This window comes from Lactuca saligna, chromosome 4 (genome assembly GCF_052625555.1).
Source record: "Lactuca saligna cultivar CGN05327 chromosome 4, ASM5262555v1, whole genome shotgun sequence".
Lineage (NCBI taxonomy): Eukaryota > Viridiplantae > Streptophyta > Magnoliopsida > Asterales > Asteraceae > Lactuca > Lactuca saligna.
In genome coordinates this window covers 112333861-112350554 of record NC_136420.1, presented here as the reverse complement: position 1 = coordinate 112350554, position 16694 = coordinate 112333861, and the positions used below count along the sequence as shown (strand labels likewise).

The 16694-nt window shown below is 35.3% G+C and overlaps 1 protein-coding gene across 6 annotated transcripts; it reads left to right on the top strand.

Annotated features, from left to right (window-relative positions):
- The first annotated feature begins 3126 nt into the window (after positions 1–3126).
- Positions 3127–7999, top strand: LOC145038756 (ABC transporter C family member 8-like). 6 transcript variants are annotated; one of them, XR_013679550.1, is made up of 7 exons: positions 3127–3429; positions 3548–3871; positions 3951–4044; positions 4207–4263; positions 4351–4455; positions 4733–4789; positions 7811–7999. XR_013679550.1 is itself a non-coding variant. In XM_078987010.1 (6 exons), exons 2-4 carry the CDS (start codon positions 3918–3920, stop codon positions 4446–4448), a joined length of 300 nt encoding a protein of 99 aa, XP_078843136.1. In that variant the 5' UTR covers positions 3127–3429; positions 3548–3917; the 3' UTR covers positions 4449–4455; positions 4733–4789; positions 7811–7999. The 6 variants fall into 6 exon arrangements, 1 of the variants encoding a protein (XP_078843136.1); XR_013679549.1 differs by having other exon boundaries at positions 4189–4263; XR_013679548.1 differs by having other exon boundaries at positions 4169–4263.
- Positions 8000–16694: the final 8695 nt, after the last annotated feature.

The following is a 16694-nucleotide window of genomic DNA, read 5'->3' as shown; positions in this document are numbered from 1 at the left end:
AGAGAAATTGAGGAATCAAGTATACTAGTCCTAGTCTTCAAATTTGACTTAAGTTTCTATGAGACTTTGACCTAATTTCTACTTCTAGGTCAAGTGTATGATGTGTGTATATGATTCATGAAAAGGCATTCGAGTCAAAGAATGACCCAAATATGGATAGTCACTTCAGCTAAGTAGATGTAGAATTCACATATCAATGTGAAATCTAAGTACATTATCCATTGTTTCTAATTGTTTCCAAGTTTCTAGTAGGTTATAACTTAGCTTCTAGTTACTAAGTCTAGTATGTGTTGTGACTATATGCGCAACTAAGTTTATTCAAATCTAGAATCGACTCGAATTTTGATGGTTGTCAGAATTTAGAAATCAGAGTTAATAAGAAGACAATGCGTCATCTCGAATCCTAAAACCACTACAAGAAAACGACCCTTTTACGACATGCAAACCATGACACTCATTGATTTATGTTACGCAAAAGAGAGTGACACTAAAAAAGTGTCATCTCTTCAAAAAATTAAGGATTTAGGTCACACATTATTGCGTGCCCTTAAATTAGTGTCTCATGTAAAAAAAATAAAAACACGGAGGACACTTTATCTAAAATGTGCGTCCTCTGTGAATGTCATTTTATATTTTTTTAAGAAAGGTGCATCTCCTTAGAGGGAAAATGAAATCCCCAAATTTTTTAAACCCCCGCCTTCTTCTCCCTCGTCTCCACTGGATCAATCGCTTCACATCATGTTTAAGGTTAAGGGTTTGAGATTTCATCCTAATTGATCCTCACACTAAATGGTTCGGCGACTGCAAATCCTTTCGATTGTAGCGCTGATCGACAACTACGACTTATCAACCGTCAATCGAAGCTACCAGTTGAACAACCCCTAATCAACACCTCCACCTTCTCGTCTTTCCTTCTTCACCAGGTTTTCTCTCATCTCTATCCTCCACCGTATGAAGATTTATGAAAATATGAAGGGTTAACCAAAACGAAACCATAAATCCCTCTCGCAGTCAACCATTACAACCCTAAATCTCTATTCTTTACGATAGAAAATCTTTTTGATTGATTGTCTAGATTCTGGATCTTGGCATGTTCGGTGCAAGTGCTTTCCAAGTTCTGGTTTCCTTCCTATGTAGTTGATACTTCTCGGCATGTTCCTTCATTATCTTAGTTTCTCTCGATACCCTCAATTGATCCGGACCCAAAAATTGAAACTGTTAAATACCTAAAGACTCCCATTGGAAATTTCTGGGCCTTGGCATGTGCGTTTCTGGGTGCTTGGTGATGTTAGGGATTTTCCTTTGCAATTGCGTGTTCTATGTGATTGGTCTGGGATTATTATTATTTTGTTTCTTATTCTCTCTTTTATCTCCTAGCTTGCTCGTTAGATTGGTTATAATTGTTTTTGAAGTTTTATCTTTTATGTATTGTTTTCATGTTTATGTATAGCTGATTGGTGCTACCTTTCGTGATCCTTGATTTACAAGCTAGGAGTTCAATGTTTTTAACAGAAATTCTCACTTCATAGTGGATAGTTAAAATGCTCTCTTTTAGCAGAATCTGAGTAAAGAATCTATAAAGCCTAGATGGAAACCTAGGATGCAGGGACATGGGAATAGGGGTGGTAGAGGAAACTACTCATCTCGTCACATGTTTAATGGTAATTCACCATATAAAATGCATTTTATTTAATCTTATTTTGTTGATCATATTCATATGTTTTAAACTAAATGTAATCTAAAACAACTCTATGATCTCTTTTTCCAAGATGCAGGTGGTGGAAGAACAGCTCTTTCTGCAAAGCAAAACGGGATAATCAATAAAGGTGCAGAGGAAGGGGCAAATCACTCAATTCCTCAGGGTCAGAACAGTATGTGAACTAATTGTTTTCCAGGGACAAATTAAGGCTAAACGACTTGCTTCTTTGACATCTTCTTTGCTAAAGTTAAATGTAAGAGACCCAATTTTCTTATTTTCCATAAAAAACATATATTTTGTGTGATTTCATATTTATGTTTAACTTTAAATTATTTTTTCTAACATACTAAGTGAACCCATCTCACAAGAGGGTTGCTATTGATAATATATTGGGGGGTCTTAACAAGACAATTGCAGTGGTGGAAAAGTCCAAATCTTTCAATAAATTTTGCATAACAAATTTTTTTCTTTGGGGAAGTTAGCTGTATAAAAGGTAAACTACTTGCCATATAAATCTTATGTTATTTTTTTTTTCTTATAAAATCAAACATGAAGTGAAAGACACCAAATGAATCTGGAGGTCCCTACAAGACAATGTTTGTTGCTTGACTTGTGAGCATTACTCTCTTTTGCATTGATGCCTTTTAAGGCTTTATGTATTTTTAGTTTCTTGATTTAAATAAATTAATGTTTATTTTTTAAACGTTCAGAACTATGAGACAACAGAGAGCAGAAATAAAAGGGAGTTTAAGGCATATGGGCCAATCAAACAAGTATGTTTTGTAGAGTACCCTAAAAAGGGGCTCAAGGTCATAGCCTTTTGTTCGGTAAGAGGTTTGATTTTGTGGTGCATAGAAAACATCCTCATCAAGTTGTCTGCAAAACATCTTTCAAAAACAAATAATGAACATATGTTTCACAAAAACTAATTTGCAACTCAAGAAAGGGATTTGTCTCCACATATATAAAATCACTTTTCATACCTAAGCATTTATCTACCAAATTATATAATCATCACAAGAGGCTACTTTCACATCTACGAAACATTAAATAATATTATACTTCACTAATTAAATTTCATGGAGTTTAGTAAAGTAGTCATATCATATATGTTTGCTAAATACCATTTACAGTTTAAGTCTCTTATTCACATTTTAACATCTTATCCTTTATTTTTATCGAATTAATTTATTTTAGCAATATACTTCAAATCTTATAATTATTAAATGACTAGGTTAATATAGTCTTTCTAATATAATTATCAATATAGTCTTTCTAATATAATTCAAACTCATAACTTAACGGTTGTTATTATGATTTTTTAGTATTAATGGTTGTTATTATGATTATTATTATTAAACTAGAAAAAAACCATTGTAAGCAATAAATAATATAGACTCTGTTACTTGAGTACTCATACAAAAGAGTCTATCTTATCCTATATATAGATCGGTTATATAATAATAAATCCTAAAACCGTTTACTTTTGATCCTATTATCCCATATACACCAATTCTATAGCTTCAACTCCCATAACTATAACCATATTAGAAAATCTTCGAATCGATTTTACTCTATTACAATTTCCGACAATCCTCCCTTTCTATTGAACCCACCTCCAAACTATTGAATCCCACAGCACTTGTATCATAGTCGATCTTTCAAGTTTTCCTTTGCCTCAAGGTCCTGCAGAGGATACATGGAATCAAATCTAGCAAGCAATGAAGAAGGTATATTTGATGTTGTGCAATACGGGTAATGTAATTGTAATCATTTCTTCATTTATTTTGATTATTTTCTTTTTGGGTGTTATGATCTTGTTAATTATTTTCAGTGATGTTTTTGTAGATTAGCATCTACTCCAGCAATGTTCAATAGCAATGGTTTAAAATTCTTTACTAATGAAGGAGGCCTTGGAAAACCCGACATTAAAAACATTCTGGAGCGTGCTGCAAACATATACAATGGATTTACACCAGAATCTCTAGAAGAGGCAGAAAGAAAAGTTTCATCTTCCATCACTAAAGTTGACTACATGGCTATTTACGCTTCTATCATATAGTTGTGGATGCTGGGAATGGAGCTGGTGTTTTTTTTTTTGTTTTTTTGCTGTAAGTTATCTTTTAGCATGTGTACATAAGTGTTTACCCACCATAACAAAACCAACATCGGGTAAGAGTAAGAATCATAAAAAAATATACTATTTTCTTGTATAGTAATGATTGTGACTTGTGAGGGATTAATGGAGCAGGAATGGATGCAATGTCTGATCTTATCATATGAAAAGAAAAGAGATGGGGGTTCGCATGCTTCTTTTGATTTGTCAAAGCCTCCACCTAGACCTGGTTAGTGTCCTTCTTAAACTATACCTACCTGTACAAAGCTAAGGTAGTGTTCATTATGATTGAATCAGGGATGGAATTTAATGGTTACTTGCTTTTGGTCCCTGAGTATAACTGATTTTTTCAGTTTTGGTCCGACTAATACAGCCGTTTTACTTGGAATAGTTGCTCATAGGATTCCAACTGTTATAGACAGTGACATGGTCATGGTCCTCTCCTCTGGTATGTATATTATTCTTTAGAAACCGATATATATCATAAAATGACACAATTACCCTCTACAAAATAGTAAAATTTCATGTATAATAGGTGAAATGATGGAATATGATGCGCCCTCCAAGCTAATGGAGTCGGATTCTTATTTCTCAAAGCTTGTTGCTGAGTACTGGTCCAGCTGCAGGAGATGATCTACGGGTAATTTCTTTTCAAGTTAAAAGTAAAAGTTAAATTTCTTATTATTCGTTATGTATATATGCATATGTATGTGTATATATGTGTACACATATACATATATCTATTAATTCATTATTCTTTAAGGAGATTTGAACTTGATAGTAGATGATAATTATGGAAATATGGAAGAATAATATGCAAGTTTTACAAAAAATTCAAAAGGGTATTTTGGGTATTACATAGGGAGGGATCTTATAACATTGTAACATAATAACATTGTAAAATGGATACACTGCAGGAGAAATTGAAGCTGTTGGAGAGATTTTTCCTGCAAACCTTTCTTTCTCAATCTTGGGTAGGTTTTTCTATTTTTTTTTAATTGCTTACTGTCATATGCTTTACTTTTTTCATTTAACATGTGCAGTGGTTAATTTGTTTGTGTTTGATATAGTTTGATTGTCATTATATATAACAAGTGAGTTGTCCTGTTTGAATCTGAAGGTTATTATTGATATGAAATAGGGATTTCATCTTCATATACCGGAGTCAAAATTATTAAGAAAGTGAAAACTTCAGGACTTTCTTTTTCTTAGGTTCTGTCTTTAGACTCTGAAGTGTTTGATTTGTTGCGTAAGTGGAGGGTCATAATTGTAACATCCGAAAAATACAACCAATTTAAATTTTTCAAAACAACCCGATTTTCATTAAAATGTTTACAAAAAGGTTTTCAATACAAGTCATTAGAGTATTCCCAGAATCACATTGCTACAAAATCATGAGGAGCGGTACGATCACGCCTTCGCCTTGCCACGGTCTCCTGAAGAACCTGAAAAAACATTAAACCACAACTGTAAGCCCGAAAGCTTAGTGAGATACCCCCAAAATACCAACCACGTATATGCCCTTCCAGGCTGCGACCTTCCAGTCCAAAACATATAAAACATACATAACATAACAGAACATAGAACAGCCATGCATATCGGGTCTACCGTGTGACTGGTCCGCCGTATCGGGCCTTCAGTCCATCGGATCCATCCTCCAGGTCTAGTCATGTCCTTCGAGTCTACAGTGGGGTTGGTCCGCCCGCATCGGGCCTTCAACCCACCTGGTCCACTCTCTGAGTCTACAATGTGACTGGTCCGCCCGCATCGGGCCTTCAGTCGGCCTGGTCATGTCCTTCGAGTCTACAGTGGGGTTGGTCCGACCGCATCGGGCCTTCAACCCACCTGGTCCACTCTCTGAGTCTACAATGTGACTGGTCCGCCCGCATCGGGCCTTCAGTCGGTCTGGTCCACTCTCTGAGCCTCGACACGTCTGGTCCGCCCTCGTGGGGCCTACAGCCTATCCGGACCGCTCGCTGGGCCTTCGGAACAACCGGTCCGCCCTGGGTATCTTGGCCTACAGTACAAAGCAGGACCCGCCTCAACCCATCTCCAGTCCAAACAATCATGTGCACAAAACATACAATCATATAACAGTCATAGTCAACATACCGAGCAAGCAGATCACATAGCATATCATTACTCTAACCGGGTTACCGACCTAACCGGTCACTAGCATAGCATCACTCTGTATATCAGGAAACTGACCTTAACAAGGTCTCCTAGCATGTACCATCCTAGCTACCAGGATGCAGACACATCAAACAATAACATAATAACCATATCCGAATCTCAATCCAATAAAAGGCCGGCTTTGGTGCCTTAGACCCTGTTGATATAGTGAAGATAACTCACCTCGAAACTGTCGGCTGAAAGGATAAGATCCTGTTGCTCCGAACTCTGACACGAACTCCTCCACTGAACATCAAAACGTACAACTCAATAAATACCCTTAATTACCAAAATACCCCTGGAAGACAACTGGTCAACCTTGGACAAGTCAAAGTCAACCCCTGACTGACCCTACTTGCCGAGTCAACCCGATGACTCGCCGAGTCCTTATGCTCAGAACTTCCCTCAATTAGCGACCCAACTCGCCGAGTCACCCCAAGACTCGTCGAGTCCAACAACTCTGAGTCCACTCGCACCCAACTCACCGAGTCATCCCTTGACTCACCGATTCATCGACTCAACCAGAAATATTGGGACTTCCTCGACAAGACTCACCGAGTCCAAATGGACTCGTCGAGTCCAAGGCTATCTTCAACCTACTCGCCGAGTTGTTCTTCCAACTCGTCGAGTTCCAGGCCATCTTCAAGCAACTCGTCGAGTCCACCCATGTGACTCGTCGAGTACCACCGGTCTGAATCCATACAGAAGCATCTCAGGCCATGCAATTGATCCAAAACATAGATCCAACCTCCTACAATCCATCCATCACGTAAAGTGGCAAACTTTACGTGAATCTAAAGAGATCCAGGCCTTATTCACCTTAGAACCAAGGTTTGGGACATGGTAGCTCCATCAACAACACAAGAACAGGGGCTTTAATGCTCTTAAGATCTTCTCCACTCCAGATCTGAGGTAGCAACCTCAGATCCATCCTCCAACATCAAGATGCCACACAACCAAGCACCCCACACAACCCCAAAATGAGAAACTAAGAAAAAACAGCCCAAGAACGAAAGTATTACCTCCAAAAGATGCCTCAATAGCGACCAAACTCGAATCCAAGCAAAGCCCTTTGATCCAAGCCACTTCTCCTTCAAGATTTCTTCAACCAACACCTCTCCAAGCTCTAATTTGCTCCACAAATGGACTCTCCACGAATTTAGGGTTTCTGGAACTCAAGGGGAGGATAAGGGAGGCTGTGGAGGGGCATAATGCTCTTTATATAGGGCTCAACCCTGAAAATTAGGGTTTTCTCAATACAGCACCTACTCGCCGAGTCCATCTTTGGACTCGCCGAGTAGGCCACTTGATACGCGACCATAGCCGCGACCTGACTCGCCGAGTCTATCCATGGACTCGCCGAGTCACCCTCTGAAACTTACACTTTTAGCCCTTCAACTCTACTCTTGCGATTCCGGGATGTTACAATAATATTTTTATCAGAACACAATGTCAATTGATTGAGAGTTTTTATAACAAGGTCTTATCTTTTTGTTAAGAATATAGGATATCTTTATCGTTTGTAGAGAGTTTAGGGTAAACCTTATCACATCTCAAATTTGAACACTTTTAGCATCTGACTCTATAATTATCATCAATCATCGCAATTCACAACGTATGAGTCAAGTTATTTTATTATTGGTGCCTTTTGTATGTCAATTCAACAACTTGTTTGCAAATTCTGAAATTTGTAGTAATTTTTCTCATGTTTATGGTAACAATGGTTGACAGCACTAAAAAAATTTCATCTAGGATTTTTTTTCAAATCGACTACAGGTTCTTTAACTTCAAGCTTCTTATTTGTACCGATTTGTCATGTGCAGGTTCTGACAGCTCTAGCAACCTCCTTCTATGCCCTGCAACCTCCCAAAGTTCCTACATTCGAGTTATTCTCTTAGAAAGGAAATTGTCAAAGTAGAATTTATTCATGGGTTTCTTTTAATGTTGTATACGTTTTGTTTTCTATAATAAATATTATGCAATATTAGCAACGTGTCACATTTACTTACTATTGGAATGATTATTTGTATTTGACATATTAGTGCAATGAATTATCTTTATTGTTTATGGTATTTTATTTTGTATCATGAGACTTTTAATGTCTTATTTAATTTGAAAATTAGTAAATCTATCAAAAATATATAATTTTAAAAACATTTAGAGTTATGACACGCAAAAATGCGTGTCGTCTTCCTTTATGATCCGGGCTTCCTTGCTACACAATGCGTGTCATAAACACGCGTGTGTAAGGTTACGACACATAAATGCGTGTCGTATTCCTTTATGACAGTGCCTTCCTTGATACGCATTGTGTGGCATAGCTGCGCGTCATAAATGCGTGTCATAAATGTGCGTCGTATATAGACGACGCGCAAAAGCGTGTCGTCTCTCGTTATGACAGGGCCTTCCTTGACATGCGTTTGCGTGTCGTCTGAGCGTTTTACGACACGCATTGCGCGTCGTAAAAGACTGTTTTTCTAGTAGTGAACTATTGATGTGTGTGTGTACAGTCCCTCTTTCACAATCCAATAAGTACCTGAAAAATATTTAATACACAATTGTAAGCACAAATTTTAGTGACTTCCCCAAAATATGTCATACAAAACAATATAAATAAACAATTATGGGTTATCAGAAACCCTGGGGACTATCAACAATCCTAATGAGTTAACAACATGCCCTCTAGGTCATCGAAAAACTTAGGGACTATCAGTAGTCCCAATAGGCTAACATTACACCCGGTGGGTTATCAGCAACCTTGGGGACTATCAGAAATCCCAATGGGCTAATAGTACGCCCTAGAGTTATTAGCAACTTCGTAACATATATAACAACTAACAACATATAAAGACCCAGCTGGTCAGTATGTATATACTACCACATAGGCAAGTATATTGACGAAACTCACCTAAATGAAAGGATGAAATCCCTACTCATATCCCCCACATAATCATCTACATGAACCTCTTAAACCCATCACAAGCTAAATCCCAAACTATAGCTCAACTCATCTCCAAATCAGACCAAGACTCAAACTGGTCAAAAGTAAACAGTCAATGGTTAAAGTCTACCTGATCAGGTCTCCATGTTGTGGCCTCCCATTTTCCACGTCGTCGATGAAATGAGAAAAAATATTCGGGTATCCACCAATCGCCCTGCTGTAGCGGCCAAAATTTCACGTCGTGGGAACTGGGTCTCAACAACTTAATGGATTAATTTGTTTTTCATCATCCTCAAGAGCTCCAAAGCTCAGATATAGTCCTTCTCAAGGTCTTGATGGATAAACTTTCCAACTTTACCAATTTAGACATCCCAGGAAGTGTAGGTCTCCAAACCTAGATCCTTAATGACAACATAAGGTATGAAATCAACCATTAAGCTCTCAATCACCAAACTCACAAATCAACAACTTCCAAAAGGATTTCTTACTTCTATTCCAACATAAAAATCATAGATTTACGGACATGCATGTCCAATGCAATTCTAGAACTCAAACTATGTCAAAATTGTGAAATGAGAACAAAATCTCCAGCATGAAACTCAACACATAATCAAACTTCGGATCCTAAAGATATAGTGACCAAGGGACCAAGGTGAGTTATAAAGTTGCAAACTTTATCTCATCAAACCAATCCAAACTCGAATACAAGTCAAAAAATGCAATATATAGTAGATCTATGAATAAAGAACCAAAAAGGTGGAAGATTTAAACCTTCCTAAGCTCCATAAGATGCATGAGGTGCATGATATAGAGTGATACACTCTTCCAACAAGAAAGCACGCCTCTCGTTCTGCCAAAATGAAAGCCAAAGCTTCAAACCTCAAGAATCATTATTAATGCAACAAGAATCAATCCAAGGAGGCCAAGGTTATGTGTGAAAGGGTTAGAGGCTTGAAAGGATACATTAATCCTTAATATTAGGTTCTTAAATTGTTGGATTTTAGTATACTACAACATCCTATGGTGCACATACATCACTAAATGCTTTAGATCTATGTTTTCTCTAATTATACATGCAATATTGTTTCCGAAGCATTAAGCCTACAACTAGCATACAATTAACATAAACAATATTGAATAATAGTTAGGAGTTTACCTCTTTATATAGCTTGTAGAACTTGTTGTATTTGGCCTTTAAGAACTTAGTGCCCCAAGTGTGACACCTCAAATGTTTCACAACACCCCTTAGACGAAGGATGACTTTTGAGAGAGTTTATGCACACTAAAATTGGTTATGGATCTCCAAGAACACTCTAGCAAAACTTGTGCAACCAATTTTAGGCTATATATATATATATATATATATATATATATATATATATATATATATATATATATATATATATAGTGTAGGAATCCAAGTGTCATGGGAAGACCCTAATCCATACACTTGGGCTTATTATCTTTGATCCATGATTCAAGTTGGCTAACTCTTTATGTATTCATCCATAAACTTAGTCCATCGTGTATCATAAGCACAAACCATATATATATATATATATATATATATATATATATATATATATATATATATATATATATATATATATATATATATATACTAATTTACATAATTAGTCCCTATTAATTTAATTAGTCTGTTTTGATCACTAAATTAATTCCAAATTAATTCTTGATCAATATTAATTAAATCATATGATTTCATATTAATATAGTAGAACTTATTATATATTAATAAATCATAACTAACCTCTTCTCAAAAGTCCATCCTATCAAATTTTTGTGGTGATATGCAACCTAAATGGACCATGCTACTCTCGGGTCAAGTACATACCACTTATAGTTATAGGTTTAGACACCTAATCCAACAGTCTCCGACTTGGATAAGTCTAATAACTATTATTGCAAGTTTGACTCCACAACACAACTAGCAGTCATAGCTCTAAAAAGCCACCGTCGAACTCTGACCTAGTCAATGACGTGTCCATTAGATAAGGGATCATATATTCCTCCATTCTAGATATTATATGGAAATGAGACATGGATTATAATCATTCTCTCTGTCCATCTATTTTTTCTCGATTCTCCAATTTATGATGACTGACTAATTAATGGAACAAATCAAATCAGTCCAAGCTTAGCCAAGCACTTAGGGTTATCATCACTAAATCATCTAGGGGCCCACATATATTGCTTTTATCCTACTTTGGGTAAAAGGAATGGATAAACTTTGACTCAAATGCTTGCTTGTACTTACTCATCAAATCACACACAACAATATGTTTTATAACACCAAGTTACTGGTACGTTTACATATGTAAATTTGAAACCGACTTGTAAATTACAACTCACGTGTGTTGGTTTCAAGAATATAAGATATTATCATCTCACAATTACTCGTGAAAAAATCCATGAAGTGATTCAGATGAGTGTGGGTTTAATCCAATACTCGAATCTTATTCCAGAAGTACTCATGAACACTGTAACAAACTTATGCTATGTATAAACGCCTTTAGACAGTCTACATACCCATTCATGATAGTCTAGCTTCAATACCTACTTCCAAAGTATGAACGAATGTGGATAGTTTGAATAACCTAGTTATTCGGGAATTCAAAACATGCAAAGTGAAACACAAAAATAATTGAATCCAATATGGTCTCAGAACTTATGAATATAAATAAAACACCTTTTATTTAATCACCATACTGATTACACATTATTGATTGTATAATGTTTCGACTAATCAACTTAATACTTGAATTAAAACAATATTTATGCCATGCTCCAAGCATGCACACTATGTTTGTCTATGGTTCTTCCTTTGTGAAATAGATCAATTGAAAGCATTTCAATGACACTCATTTCACAATTCCAAATCCTTATCGTAAATGTAAGAATACCAAATTATTGCTACTTTCTACAATCTGTTAGATTCTAAACTTATATGCAATGATCCTCTTGTAATGACTATGCACAAAAGTCACAGAGATTTGGAAAATTACATTAAAAAGTATTCCAATGGAGAGCAATTCCATGGAAACAAAGTCTCACATTCAAAGTACATTCCTTTGAACATCCTTCTTGCATTAAGTTTTCTAATCTTACATAGATTTAAAGAATAAATTCCACTTATGGAAACTTTTCCATATTCCCATTTTGACTATCACTTCTAAACAAGAGTTGCCTCTTTTTATAATATGTGAATATGATCCTTCCAAAATTCACACTATACTTCCAACTGTCCATGAGCAACCAATCTTTGGTAAACATCAGATTTTCCTTCATAATTGCTTAACCATTTTAGTCATATCCAGTTCTGGTCTTTTTTCCCTCTTAATGCCCTAGGAATTAGGAAATTCAGAACACATAAATATCATAGCATATGCAATCGATCCTATACCCAAAGCATATGGGACATGATTCTTAATGTCTTGCATAAAGACATGATACTTGATTAGTCTTTTGCTATAATATTTCTATTTGTCATGTTCTAACAATTCGAACTATGAAGAGGGATGCCATAATCATAATCGAATTTGAGAGCACAATTAACATTTCTATATATATATATATATATATATGTATATATGTACGTATGTATATATATATATATGTATATATGTACGTATGTATATATATATATATATATATATATATATATATATATATATATATATATATATATATAATTTCCTTATGTTGAGCCATTTCAACATAGCATTCATATATATCCTTGACTAAATTTGATTAAAAAATCTCAATCTAAGTTTTTAGTATTGAAATGAACTATGAATTCCTCTCCCTTAATTACAGCAAAACAACTTTTCAAATCCCGCATCTTTGTAAATTGAAACTTTTATTTCTATAGTTAACATTGCTAACTCACAACACTTAACATAATAATTGTGCTCCCACTAGCATAATAATTACATTCTTATGAGCATAACACTTATGCTCACACTAGCTTTGACATGTACCCAGAAATAAATTGGGCTTCTAGAAATCAATACTTGTTGACTTTCTTACCAAAGTTCAGATTTCTGATACGAGATGCTTTGATAATACTTTATCTAGGTTTCTCAAACACATACACCTTTCCTTAGATAGCTCACATGTGTATCTAAATAATTTTAGAACTTACATCAATAAGTCTCAAATGTTTAGAACTTTTGCCATTGATCACAATTCGAACTATGAAGAGGGATGATGTAATCATAATCAAATTTGAGAATGCAAATATCATAATTTCTATCTCCTTAAAATCTACTTAGTGAAAGCGTTTCCTCACAATCAGTTTCATGAATTGGAGAGAAACATTACGACACTTAGATTTTATGGTGTATGTGTTCCTATCCATGTGAATTTGACAAAACCATGACTACAAGAAAAGGTTAGTGACAAATCCAAACTCATACGGACAGAACTTGTTCAATCTTAATTTCTTGCCACCCGACAACATGAGGGCCTACCATTGCATCCAGGTTGTTATGCAACCAATTGAGAACTCTCAGAACTCACATGCATATTCAACTTTAACTGGAATAGGCACATAAACAAGAATATGGCAACACGATAGGTTACAGACCTCAAGTCGTGTGCTAGAGATTAATATCAATTTTATTCTTGATTAGTTCTTAAAACTTTTCAAGATCTTTATGATTCCAACTGACCTCTTGACATATTAGTTTCTCTTTGTCAAGATCATTCCTTGACAAACAAATATTCAAGAGTTAGTGCAGTTTCTTATCAAGACAAACACTTCTGATAATCGATCTTAGTTGATCTTTTTTTATCCAAAACATCACAACTTACCAATTTCAAATGTACAAGATTAAGTAACATTTTAATCTACATTTGTTAAGTTTTATAAACCTTTCTTAAGATTATGTCACTCAAGGTATAACCTTGGAGTGCAACTTTAAGACTTGATTTTGGAACGAAGTATGATTCATCTATTTGATTTAACTATTTCTACAATTCACGATTCCTCTTCTTAGCCATACAAATGCACTAAGATGTCCTTATAGGATCAATTATGATATGATTTTCATAATCATTAAGATGAATAAAAAACGATACTCAAGTACTCTCCCATCCTTTAAGATTGGAGAAACTTTTATCTTTCTGGCTAATTTGATTCTTCTTATTCCTTCTGTCATACATTGAAACGTTTCCAATGTTCAGAATTATACTTAAACATGTAAGCATAACCATATTTACTAAACTTTAGTAAATCATAATGAATAGTCTTATCGTTCTTTGTGGTGGACCTAACTAGCACACACCCAGTGTACCCGATCCCCTAGTCCTTCACTTGACTCACATATACATATGAACAAGGAATTAGTCTTAATTTCCCAAAGACGAAGTTCTCATTGATCACACAATACAAGTTGCATGATTCTAAGTTTCTATCTAACTGAAACTTGGGTGATGAGAATCTTTCCTTATTTGGTAAATTATGACACTACCACAAATGAAAGAATCAAATCCATTTTTTCAATATTGCTATCAGTAGAAACATATAAACAACAATTTTTCAAAAATGCCATTGTAAGGAAATTTTAAAAATAAGATAAATTTCAAAATCTTCTTTATTTATAAAAGTTGCAGAAACCTTATCCTTACAGTGCAAATACATATGAAAACTATGTTGTTATTTATTCCTAAGCAATGTATCATAACTCTTAAGCAGCAGCTCAAAATTCTGATCATCGAACCATGCGATCGAAATCCATCTCTTCATAATCAGAATCAACTTACTCTTCCTTTAAGTTTCCTTTCATTTCTTTGATTCTACAAAACAACACAATGTAATTACATTACATCATGTATTAAGAATCTCCAATTAGGAACTTAATAGCGTTAGATAGTGGATTTTACCTAAAGTAGAGTCAAAATTTTTGACTTTACCATCTTTGCGATCTTTTAGGTAAATATGGCAGCTTCGCAACCAGTGCCTCTTTTCTTGGAAATAGAAACATATGGACTCTTTGGGAATGGTACACAGGACTATCTCAGACCTAGCATTTCTCTTTACCATTTGGTCAAATGACTTGACTAAGGTTGGTCCTTTTCCATTGGGAAGAGAATGCTTTTCTGGACTACCAATGTTCCCATTGTTAATGTCCATGGATGTTTAGGGAGTAGATCTTCCAATCAAATTTTCTTTACCGGTGCACCAAATCATTGTTGATTCAGTAGCAACAAGCAAATAGGCATGATCGATAAGGGACATACCGCGACTTGTCATATTGTAGTCTTTAACAAACTGACTATATGACTCAGGAAGTGAATGAAGAACCCAGTCAATAGCCAACTTCCTCGAGATAACGAGTCATAACAATCCCAACCTGTCAATGTGTGACTTCATATCCAAGACATGTGCACACACCGGCCTTCCATCTTGGTGTTTGCTAGCCAATAGGGCTTGAGTGACCTTGAACTTTTTAAGTCTTTGAACTTGTGGGTTAGGGATAATTATTGGAGGATGTGGAGGAAGTGAAGTATGATTTTGTGGAACATCATCTTCACAAGGAAATCCTTTTCTAAAAGATTTGAGAAGACCACAACTATCAAAACTAGACATCTATAATGGGAGAAATTCAGTTTAGTTGATTTAAGTCCTTAATATAACACCCAACATGAAATATTAAGGATAGAACCCAACACAATATTTTACAATTCGGAAGAGGGATGTTGTAATCCAATCGTAAAATAATTGAACGTAGGTAAATGACGATTTACCAAATTCCACCATGAAAAATGAAATTGATTATTAAGGTTTAAATGGACTGAAAATCCTAGATCCTTTGAGATTCATTGGACTTTTTAATGGCATGTTTAAATCTCGATTGTGCCCTTCAAGTTTGTGACTGGGATGCCGAGGATCACAAACAAGGTGTGAATAACCATGCAAATTACCTTGGTACTCTCGATGTCATTTAACACCTAATAAATGTGCCGGTTAACCACAGACGCTCCACTGATCTATGACAAACATCGAGCTACCCTTTTCCAGCCTTGTTAGTCCAAGTTAGTTTGTGACTGGAAGGTGCAAGGTGCAATTTCATTGGATAACACCATTTTCACATTTTTCCTAAAGTAACTAAGATTGAGAATTTAATAAAAGTTTAGTTACTTTATAATTATCATTATACTTATAATGAAAATTAGTGTCCAATCCTACCCGTTCGGCTAACGACCCTCCACCAGTCAAGGAAGTGGTGGGTGAGAGTGGACACCCATTAAACAACCATTTTATAGGCAATAACCTTATACCCCCTTATAGACCGACTTCGTGAATGAGGCCTTGGTGGTTGTCGAGGCCAACACAAATAATAACCCTAAATATTACACACTAAAATAGTGTATAGTGGTAAAGGGATCGAATCCACGGAGATTGGTTCAATTTGATAACTCTATGAAAAATCTCTTTGTAGAATACTTGGAATATGACAATAAATTAAAAATTGGGGTTTTGATGTTTTGAAATACTTGAAACAAACTAGAATTAACTATGATTTAAATAGACAATTGCAACAAAAATAAGAATTTGATGTAAAATCAATAAGGGAAAGATGGTTGACTTAAAGTTTTCTCACTTTGACTTTTGATGAACATATCATTAGAATTCAATGGTGCAATACTTGTTTTAAATCCTCAATTTTGCTATAGTAATCCAAGGAGCTTGAGATTACCTAGACTTTTCTTAATTGTTGAAATGGCTAGAGAAGCTCATA

Excerpts from the sequence above, each read along its gene's own strand:
- LOC145038756 (XM_078987010.1), top strand. The coding sequence starts at position 3,918 with ATGATTGTGACTTGTGAGGGATTAATGGAGCAGGAATGGATGCAATGT. Across the intron at positions 4,045-4,188 it reads AAAGCCTCCACCTAGACCTG|CCGTTTTACTTGGAATAGTT; the intron begins GTTAGTGTCCTT and ends CGACTAATACAG. Across the intron at positions 4,264-4,350 it reads GGTCATGGTCCTCTCCTCTG|GTGAAATGATGGAATATGAT; the intron begins GTATGTATATTA and ends CATGTATAATAG.